The sequence below is a fragment of the Chiloscyllium plagiosum genome, chromosome 15, assembly GCF_004010195.1.
Source record: "Chiloscyllium plagiosum isolate BGI_BamShark_2017 chromosome 15, ASM401019v2, whole genome shotgun sequence".
Taxonomy (NCBI): Eukaryota; Metazoa; Chordata; class Chondrichthyes; order Orectolobiformes; family Hemiscylliidae; genus Chiloscyllium; species Chiloscyllium plagiosum.
In genome coordinates this window covers 15,050,963-15,062,361 of record NC_057724.1, presented here as the reverse complement: position 1 = coordinate 15,062,361, position 11,399 = coordinate 15,050,963, and the positions used below count along the sequence as shown (strand labels likewise).

The 11,399-nt window shown below is 38.1% G+C and overlaps 1 protein-coding gene across 1 annotated transcript in view; it reads right to left on the bottom strand.

Moving 5' to 3' along the window:
* Window positions 1-6,558: 6,558 nt before the first annotated feature.
* Window positions 6,559-11,399, bottom strand: part of LOC122557126 (succinate--CoA ligase [ADP-forming] subunit beta, mitochondrial-like) — a 94,834-nt gene continuing 89,993 nt past the window's right edge. Inside the window, exons 10-11 of the mRNA XM_043704465.1 lie at window positions 11,026-11,114; window positions 6,559-7,409 (exon numbers count right to left, since the gene is read on the bottom strand). Coding sequence (XP_043560400.1) covers window positions 7,335-7,409; window positions 11,026-11,114 — 164 coding nt within the window. The 3' untranslated portion in view covers window positions 6,559-7,334. The remainder of the gene's footprint in view (window positions 7,410-11,025; window positions 11,115-11,399) is intronic.

Below are 11,399 nucleotides of genomic sequence, written 5' to 3'. Positions count from 1 at the left end.
GGAGAAACCATAACTTGACTCAGTGCATGTTGCAGTTGAAACTTTATTGCTGGAACAGCACAGCAGGTCAGGCAGCATCCAGGGAACAGGAGATTCGACGTTTCGGGCACAGGCCCTTCTTCAGGAATTTCCTGAAGAAGGGCCTGTGCCTGAAACGTCGAATCTCCTGTTCCCTGGATGCTGCCTGACCTGCTGTGCTGTTCCAGCAATAAAGTTTCAACTTTGATCTCCAGCATCTGCAGACCTCACTTTCTCCTCAGTGCATGTTGCACTCTGTGTGAGCATGCTGTCAAGGTGAGTATGTTTATCAGGAAGCAGCCAGATAAAATCGCCAACATGATTTCAGGGGAAGTGTTCTCTGGGGAGATCCATAATAAGGTGTTGACAATAAACACACAGAGTTCTAGGACTCAGTGCTGTGGTTTCATTTCAATGAAAGTTTTAAAAAATCCAGAGGTGCTCATATACAAAACTTCTTTTGCAACTGTCACCAAATCCCCTGTGATATTCTTTCATGTATTAACCACCACCAATAATTTACTGTGTCCCCAACTGAATAATTTATGTGCAAAGCCTCTTCAGGACAATGTGACAGGTGAATGAGACAGGGAGGGGGCCAAGTTAAAATCAAAATGCCATAGTCTTCAGAGTTTGGATGGGAAGGAATTTATTAAGTAAGTACAAGAAAAAAGGGCAGCACGGTGGCTCAGTGGTTAGCACTGCTGCCTCACAGTCCCAGATTCGATTCCAGCCTCTGTGTGGAGTTTGCACATTCTCCCTGTGTCTGCGTGGGTTTCTTCCGGGTGCTCCGGTTTCCTCCCACGGTCCAAAGATGTGCAAGCCAGGGGAATTGGCCATGCTAAATTGTCCATAGTATTAGGTGCATTAGTCAGAGAGAAATGGGTCTGGGTGGGTTACTCTTCGGAGGGTCGATGTGGACTGGTTGGGCCGAAGGGCCTATTTCCACACTGTAAGGAATCTAATCCAATAACTTCCTTATTCAATATGTGGATGTACCTACCAGAGAAGGAGCATTACCAGAAATCCTGTTGGGAATTAAGACAGAGCAAGAGACTGAAGTTTCAGTGGGGGAGCACTTTGGGGCTTGTGGTCACAATACTAATAGTTTTAGAATAGTTATGAAAAAGGATAAACCTGATCTAAAAGTTAAAGTTCTAAATTGGAGTAAGGCCACTTGTTATGGTATTGGTCAGGAACTTTCAAAGGTGATTGGAGGAGGCTATTCACAGGTAAAGGTAGAGTTGGGAAGTGGGAGGCCTTTAAAAATGAGAGAGTTCAGAAATAATGTGTTCCAATTTATGTGAAGGACAAGGCTGTAGGTGTAGAGAATACTGGATGACTAGAGAAATTGAGGCTCTGATCAAGAAAAAGGAGGCACATATCAGGTGTAGACTGCTGGATCGAGTGAATCCCTAGAGGAATATAAGGGCAGTAAGAATATACTCAAGGCAAATGAGGCAAATCAAAAGGGTAAAGGGGAGATGAGATAGCGTTGGCAAATAGAGATAAGGAGAATCCAATGAGTTTATATAAATACGTTAAAGGTAAAAGAATACGGAGAGAACAGGGCCCCTTAAAGATCAATGTAGCCTTTTGTGTGAAACCGCAGGAGATGGGGGAGATACAAAAAGAATATTTTGCATCAGTATTTACTGTGGAGAAGGACATGGAAGCTAAGGAACTTTGGGAAATAACTAGTGAAGCCTCAAAAAAAAAGAGTACATATTATAGAAGAGCACGTGATCTAGGTCTAAAACCAGGTAAAGGTGGATCAATCCCTGGGACCCGATTTGGTGTTTCTCAGAGCTTTGTGGGAAGCTGGGGAAGAGATTACTTGATCCCTTGGGGTGCAGGTGCATAGTTCCTTGAAAGTGGAGTTGCAGGTAGACAGAATGGTGGCATTTGGTATGCTCACCTTCATTGGTTAGAACATTGAGCATGAGTTTGGATGTCATGTTGTGGCTGTACAGGACATTGGTGAAGCCACATTCAGAATACTGCGTACAGTTCTGATCACCCTTCTATAGGAAGGATGTTGTTAAACTTGAGTGCACAAACAATTTACAAGAATGTTCTCAGGACTGAAAGGTTTGAGCTATAGGAAAACACTAAATGGGCTGGGCCTTTATTCCTTGGAGCATTGAAGGCTGAGGGGTGACATTATAGAGGTTTATGAAACCATGAGGGGCATAGATAGGGTGAATAGCCAAGGTATTTATCCCAGGATAGGGGAGTCCAAAACTAGAGGACATAAGGTTAAGGTGAGAGGGGAAAGATTTTTCACACAGAGTGGTGCATGTATGGAAGGAGCTGCCAGGGGAAGTGGTGGAGGCTCGTACAATTACAATATTTAAAAGACACCTGGATAGGTATATGAATAGGAAGGGTTTCCAGGGATTTGGGCCAAGTGCTGGTAAATGGGACTAAGTCAGATTGGGATGTCTAGCCACATAACGAGTTGGACCAAAAGGTCTGTTTCTGCGCTGTGACCCAGTGTTGGAAGAGTTTCAAAGAAAGGCAGCTGAAAGGCAAGTAGTAGGGCTGGTCATCTGACATTTTTATCAGAGCCTATGGTGATTGCCTTTGTCTGGTTGTGACTAGGTGTCCTTGTAGTGAAATCTTAAATTTTAAGGCAGTTATTCTCAGATTTCTACTTATTTTTCCATAATTGCCTTATCCACCACAAAACATAACCAGTCACTACTGTCTGCACTGATATACTTCAGACACCTCTGACTTGCCAATATTCAAAGATGACCTGGTTTCTCTTGAGTTGACCACAATGTCACATTATCTTTACCCTGGCTTTCCATCCCTTTGTCCACCCAGCTGTCTTGCTGTCACCACTTACTCCATTTCCACCTGCTGTTATCAACATAAATACAATTTCGTTCTGAAGGGTCACGGGACAATAAATGTTAACTCTGCTTTCTCTCCACAGACGCTGCCAGACCTGCTGAGTTTCTCCATTAATTGCTGTTTTTGTTTTAGATTTCCAGCACACAGAGTTCTTGGCGTTATTTTTACAGCAGATTTTGTTTGCAAGGTTCATGGGTCAATACCATCAAGAAATATCAGTGATGAGTCAGAGCTCAAATACACCATCAACAATTGCTGTACAAACGCATAGCAACAGCCATGCAGCACATTCATTCTGGTCACATTATTGGAGGAGGGTAGCTATAGACCTGATGGAGATCCATCTTAAAGATGTTGCTTTTGGTTATCATTTTTATGCATTACTGCATTTATAGGTTGTATTGATTGTACAATTATAACTTTATAGATCTTTGCCATTTGATTTTTTTTGCACTAAATAATCAATTATTTTAAATCTTTTGTGCCATTATTTCCTTGTTGTGCTTTTTATTTTGCCATTTTCAATGAGTGAATGGCTGATTGAATGAATGCAATGTTAATTGATGTCTTTGAGAGCTTTTGATACCTTAATTAAAAATTTCTAGATATCTTTGAAGAGGCTTATTGCTTTTTGAGCCAATAAGCGTTATTCAATGTCTATAGTGCTTACCAGCTCTTTGATTATACACAAGTGCCATCATTCATTCCAAAGAAAAACATTTGATTAGTTGTGTTATTTCTAAGTGCATTTGAAGCAAACGTCAGTGACAATATTTTCTGCTAGGGCATTTCCAATTTTACCATTGGCATTAAGAATGTTACGACTGCTTTGAAATTTGAATTCCACTTCTTTCCCCATTAATATATCAGTATTGTACACACTTTATGATTTTAATATGGCTGAGAAAAAACAATGAGATTTTACATAGTATGTATGAGTTGATGGCTGCCACCTGGAAGTTGTACTGCGGGGAGTCAAGCTTCACCTGCAGTACAAACAATCTCTGACTTTGGCAGCACTGGGTAAGCGGCCCTAGAATGTGGATGTTAAGATTTGGTGACATAGGTGGAGCAGGTGACTTGAGGTTTGGAAACACTGCAGCAAAGGGAGAAAGCCTTACACCTAAAGCAGCAGATAGGGCAAAGAAAAGCAATTTTTAAAATAGTTCTATTTAAGTGACTCTTCTCTCAAGTATGAAGAAATGCTCTTCCTTACAGCTCTTACTAATTCGAAAGTGTACATTTTTTATAAGCATAACTACTGAAGAGAAACCGAGGCTTTCACAGGACAATATTTTCTACATTTTGTTTAAAAAAAACTATTTTTATGTTAAGGAAAATCTCTGTATTTTTGTCTTCTTCTCAACACACTTTGTATTACAGATTTTATTTTCATGCTCGTAAAACATGAGTCCAGCAGTTTTATGCTAGGACTGTTGAACTGTTGCTGGTAATATTCAAGAGTTGAATTTGCTAAGATAGACCAGGCCTGGGGACCTTGTAATAGCTATTAATTGGAAAGAATTCAAACTGAATCCCTTAAGGAAATCTGAGTCACTGTGCCTTTAAACCTCTAAATCACAAGATACATTTCGCACTATGAGATTAATTATTTTAGATCTCTCATGCCATTATCTCTTTTGCTGTGCTTTGGTTTAAACCAAATTGAAGCTGAGATGACAAGTCTAAATTATACAAGTATTTACAAAATCAAATGGTCTTTACTTTTCAAATTACAACTTGTTTCAATCTATTCATCATGACTCAGCAGTTTGACTTCACACTGAAGACCTTGAGATCATGCATTTACTCAGCTTGGTGTCAGCTATTCCTGTAAGTTTGATTATTTTAAACAATCACTGTAATTTCAAAATGTAAGGATATTTCACACACATGAAGCAGAATCCTGATCTTCCATGAGAATGAACTGAAATTGTGGAAGAATGCAAAAGGATGATATCGGTTGAAATTAGGTAGTCACGTAAACATATATAACATATATGCAGAAATAACAGCTTCTTCAAATTTTCCAATGCTTATATTTAATACTACTTTTCACCACACTGTAATCATACCTTATTAAATAAAATCTATACTAGCAACTTGTTTCCCCGACACAATTAGATATGTACTCAAAGACTGTTCAGCAAATATTATGTAAACTTAATTTTAAATACAGCTGAAAACCATTAATTAGAACCAGTTTATAACTTGGCTATATTGGCAATCTATAAACTGTGAAATGATCTTCATTATTCAAAATTTTGCTTAGCTCCATAGCAATGAAAAGGGCAGCTTGAGATTTTTGAGATGACTTCCATTAAGTCTGTGTCACTGAGGCAACAAATTAACACTAATTACATCACAGGCACACAACGAGCAGTAAAGTTTAAACCAAGTTGAAGCTGAGATGACAAGTCTACATTTCATCTTAAGCTGGCATTTCCACTTTTTGCATAAATGGCAGCACAACTGTGTAATTCTCAGTGACTCAGACACAGTTTAATGAATTTTTTTAAACAAAAATAAACTATCAGGCAAATATGACAGATAATGCCACCACCAGGACTTTCATCACCATTCTCTGAAATCTGCATGACCAGAGTTGCTCCCATAACTAATAAGGAAGGCAATTTTATGTCCATGATTTTCAATTGGTACTACTGGCAATTGGGATAGAGGCACCTACCTGATTACAACTCAGTACTAATGTCCCCATTTTGCCATTCAAATATTGGTGATATTCTAACAACTGGGAGATATCCTGTTATTTTGTCCTTTTGCCCCTCTCAGCTATAGGATAAGCAAGCTACATTCACTTAGCATTCACACATTTTCAGAGATATTGTTTGAGCCAGTTTTGTAGCACATAATTTATTTCAACAAACTGGACTGGGTTAATTCATTCTAGTTCATGACTGCTTTGTATCTCTCCTCCCCATTTACCTGCCATGGTTCCACACCCTTTCAGATCCAATAGAATTCCGTCAATCCCAATCACACATTTGTCAAGAAGGATGTGATTTCTAAGTGGTAGTAACTTTCCTTTATGATCTGTAGATTGAAGTCTCAAATCACAATTTGTTCTTCTCTTGTTAATCTGATGGGTAACCTGAGGTTTAAGATATTTTCTTTGAAATGGTTTGGGGTGAAAAACAATAGAGATGACACATTCCTTTCATTTTGCAACTTGGTAATAGATTTTTAAAAAAATCCTTGTTATAAAGCATTCCGATACATATTATCATTTTTGTAAGGTGTTCCTGTTCAAAATGAAACAAGCCAATACAGGCTTATAAACTCATAGTCAATCTATATTGTCGTTCTTCAAAAATTAATGATAACTCATGATTTGTATGTTACATTTCTTGTCTAATTTTAGAGTTTGAATTTTGGTTCATGAGATGGTGAAGGTGGTGTAGCTGGTCTTGGAAGTTAGACTGTCCCAGGATCTAAACTTTTATTTTAAAGGGAGAGAATGCATTGTTGTTATTTCACAGGAATAACCAGATTTCAGATGGGTGGAAATCTGGATGGGGAAGCTAATGCTGAAAAGTTCATTTTTTAAAAAATTGCATACTGGCAAAAACAATGAGGGTTATGTGCAAAGAATAAATTTTGTTTAAAAGGCTTACTAAGTTAAAATATAACTACTGCTGATTGAGCCTGAAAGTGTTATTCACTGATAATAATAGAGAATTTATTAACTCACGATAATACAATTTTTAAGTTGAAGTGACACATACATCGTTTGGTGTGGTATAACCTCATGGCAAAAAAATACTCAAATGCTCTTTTCCTGTATCCTTCACAAAAGCAGAATCAAAGTAAAACAAAACAACTCCAATAATCAAACATTACAGTATCACAAAACTGGGCGTGCCCAAGTAAAACTTAAGCACAGGGGGAGGGAACTGGGGAAGACCATGCATTGTGTGAAAGAACTAAAACCTAGAAATTATTGTTGGGAGATTTTGCAGACAAAACATATAAAGCATTCCGAAGACATTTGGTTCTTCATAATGTTAATGCAATTTTCCAATTTCGCCAACATTAATTGCAAGCCTATAGTTGTATAGTAGAAGCCAGAGATGAAGATTGTTCAAAGCGCAGTTACATCACTGACCATATGGATCACAGCTGCATGAACAAAATAAAACATACCTGGTAAATAATCATTGTAAATGTATAGTACAGCACCTTTGAATTTTTTTTCTAACTATTGAACTGAGGAGAAACTTTGGAACTTTAATACTAGCTTGGGAAGATTGTAATAAGGAATCTTGTGTCTTTGTGTTTCAAAGAAGCAGCTAACAAATAACTGCAAGCAGCTAAACACATTCGTTCCTTTTATTCAGCCATCATTTTCAAGAAACAAAAGCACATGAAAAATAAATAGCTATTCAGTAAACATTTCCACTAAAGCCTTTAGCTGTGAGGTTGAAGCATCACAATTAGATTGGGAGCTGGAAATTCACGTTGACTTGAGCTTCTTTGGCGAGTGAAACAATTTCTGAAAGTTTTACAACCTGTTTGCGAAAAGGAAAAATTAAAATGTAGTAATTCCATAGACACAAACATTCAGTAAATTGTAGCAATGATAGATTTCTTCAAAAGCAAATTGAAAACGAACAAGTCACTTTAATTTTTTTTAAATAGATTTGTTCTTATAATTTGGCATACTGAATATAATTCGGCGTACTGAATATAATTCATGCTGGTAGCTATTCTTGGGAGCATATCTGTTTTCAATAAAAAAAACTACTATTACAATCCATTACAAGTGATTACCAAAACATGTATGAAATGGAATCAGAAAAGTGACAGTACAGGAGGTGGTCAGTCAGCCCACTGTGTCTGTACTGGTTCTCTGTAAGTTGTTCAACCAATCCCACTCCCCTGCTCTTTTTTCTGAAGTCTATTTTTAGCCCATTAAGTACTTATCCAATTTAATTTTGAATGTTACTATTGAATTGGTTTACATCAAACTATCGGGCAGTGCATTCCAGATCTCAACAACCCTTTGCAACAATGGTTCTGAATTTCTCCTCTGGTTCCTTTGTCAATCACTTTAAATCTGTATTCTGTTCACTGATCCTTCTGCCTTTGGGACCATAGGTTAAGATTATTTTACATTCAGTTAATGGAGAGAGGAGTGGGTCAATTTTATACAATTTAAATAACGACAAACATGAGGGCATGAAAGAAGAGTTGCCAAAAAGTGAATTGGGAAAGTTACTAAAAAGAATAGCTTAATAGACATTTAGGGGATATTTTAAAATAAATAAAATACATACATTTCAATTAGCAGGGAAAATTTCCAAGAGATGGACCCATGGTGGTTGATGGCAAACATTAAAGATAGTAGTAAAATTAAAGGAAAAGGATATAATTATTCAAAGTTAGGTGACAGGTCATAAGATCAGACAGATTTTTTTAAAAAGTGCAAAGATTCGTCAAAAAATCAATAAGGATGGAAAAATTAGAGCATAAGCAAAAGCCAACCATTAACAGAAAAACACTGATAGTAAGATTTGCTATAACTATTTAAAGAGTGAACAAAGTGAGTGTTAGTCCTATAGAACAAGGCTAGAGAATTAATAGTAGAAAACAAGGAATTAGGAAATGAATTGAACAGGTATTTTGCATCAGTTTTCATTACAGGGAATATAAGTGACATCCTAGAAATAGTGATAAATCAGGAAATGGGAGGGAGAAGCTCAGGAAAATCGCAATCACCAGAGAAGTAGTACTGAATAAACTACTAGGAGTGTGGTTAATGTTACCTTTAGGATATGTGGCTGTAACAGCTTCTAAATCTTTTCCTATGACAGATGTTAGCTAACTAGTCTGCAGTTTCCTGTTTCTATCTCCCTCCTTTTTTGAGAATGTTATTCTCGCTACCTTCCAAACTCCTGAATAATGTGTGCTGAGGATAAGAATTGATCTACTACACTTCAATTTCCAGAAGACATGTGATAAGGTGCCACACCCAAAGTTCTTACAAAAAAAAAAGTTGTAGGGGTTAGCATATTGGCATGGATGAAGATTGGGGGAAACTGAGGACTGCAGATCCTGGAGATCAGAGTTAAGAGTGTGGTGCTGGAAAAGTACAGGTGGTCAGGCAGCATCCAGGGAGCATGAGAATCGACATTTTGGGCATAATTTCCTGATGAAGAGCTTATGCCTGAAACGTTGACTCTCCTGCTCCCTGGATGCTGCCTGACCACCTGTGTTTTTCCAGCGCTACATTCTCGACATGGATGAAGACTGGCTGGCTGTAGGAAACAGAGAGTAGGTATAAAATGGGTCTTTTTCAGGGATTGGTGCTGGGACTCGATGAAACAAAGACAGGTAAGAAGGTAAGCTGTGAAGAGAACTCAAGGAGGTTACAAAAAGATTCAGATAGATTAAGTGTCTAGAGAAAAATGTGGCTAATAGAATATAATGTGAGCAAATGTGAACTTGTCCATTTTGGCAGAAAGAAACAAAAAAGCATATTATCTAAATGTTGAGATATTGCAGAGCATGGAGATGTAGAGCGATCTGGATGGTCTCGTGTATGAATCACAAAAGGTTAGTGTCCAGGTACAGCAAGTAATTAAAAAAGCTAATAGAATATTACCTTATATCACAGGGGGAACTGAATACAAAAGTAGGGAGGTTACACAACACAGTGGTAACCTCCCTACAACAACGCGCACAGTATTGGTGACATTATTTAATGAAAGATGTAAACATGCTGCAAGCAGTTCAGAGAAAGTTTACTAAACTAATTTCTGGAATGGGTGAATTGTCTCATAAGGAAGATTGGACTGGCTAGGTTAATGTCTGCAGGAGTTTAGAAAAGGGACGTGATGTGACTGTTCATATAAATTTTTGAGGGGCATTGACAGGGTAGATGTGGAAAAGAGATTTGCTCATTGGAAACTGTAGAACTCAGGGTGACATTTTAAAAATCAAGAGTTGCCCATTTAAAACAAAGGTTCACCAATTCTTTTTTCTCTGAGCTTAGAGGTTTTGGAAATCTGCTTCCACCAGAATAGAAAGATTCTTGTTAAGCAACCGTTCACCACTATTTACTCATCTCCCAGCAGCTGCATATGTAAACTTTCATATTTGCTCCTTATTTTGAACATCCTAAAATCTTATTTCCTAAGTATTCTTCACTCAATTTATTTCTCCTAGTTCCCTGTGTACTTCACTTCTCCTCCCTAATGTTTCAGGTGAGTGTCCAAGAACACCCAGCCAAATAAGTTTGAAGTCTCCCTAACAATCTAAGGTAACATCCTCATGAGGACATTGGTCCCAGTACTGTTCAGGTACAACCTGTTCACTTTCAATAGGTACTTCCTTCTACACAAACAGGATATACAATTTTTTGTGGCTCTATTAATATATTCCTCTGACAAAATGCTCACTGTATACACAGGACTTAAGAGGTCTCTGAGAAGCTAATAAAGAACAACCACCAGTCCTGCCATCAGTAAAGAAAAAAATAATGTACAAAATAAAAGCATTTGTTTGTATATACGTTCATGTACTTTGCTGGTTGCATAAATGTGATTGTTAAATCGCATTGCAAGAGAATTAGATTAGATTAGATTACTTACAGTGTGAAAACAAGCCCTTCGGCCCAACAAGTCCACACCGACCCTCCGAAGAGTGACCCATCCAGACCCATTCCCCTACATTTACCCCTTCACCTAACACTACGGGCAATTTAGCATGGCCAATTCACCTAACCTGCACATTTTTGTTTGGACTGTAGGAGGAAACCGGAGCACCCGGAGGACACCCACACAGACACGGGGAGAATGTGTAAACTCCACACAGACAATTGCCTGAGGCGGGAATTGAACCCAGGTCTCTGGCGCTGTGAGGCAGCAGTGCTAACCACTGTGCCACCGTGCCACCCTAAAACCAATTGCATTGGTTTATAATGCTAAAATTGATTCCTATATCTTCTTGGTAAAATCCTAGAGTTTCCCCACAAGATTTTTCATGAGTCTGCTGGAGGGCTTAGTGTCGTGATATGAGTGGTTTAATTCTCGATGGGGTTAGGTGGAAGAAGCAAATGTGCCCCTGGTGACCTGTTTATACTGCAAGCACTGGCAATTTAACACGCAGAACAATGAATATTACCATTCGAGCTGCATCGTCCAAATCGTCACAGGCAAGGATCTTCAGGCTGCTCGCAGCAATTATTGCTTTTGCATCATCGACACGTGTGCCTGAATGACAAACAATCCAATAAAGTTGAAACAATGTCTTTGTCAAAAGACAGTACACTTGTACAATAAAATCCTCAACTGATAACTGGTGCCAAGATTTTTCAATGCACTATCTCTTCATTTCTCTCCATTTTCCCCAACAACACGCTGTGGTGAAATATTCTCATTAGTGGCCAACAACTCCCATTAACATGTTGCCAATTTAACTGATGGCTTAGCTTTGCCAGTGTACCAATCAATTATTAATTATTAGTTCAGCTAACCAAGAGTAAGAGGATGTTTTTC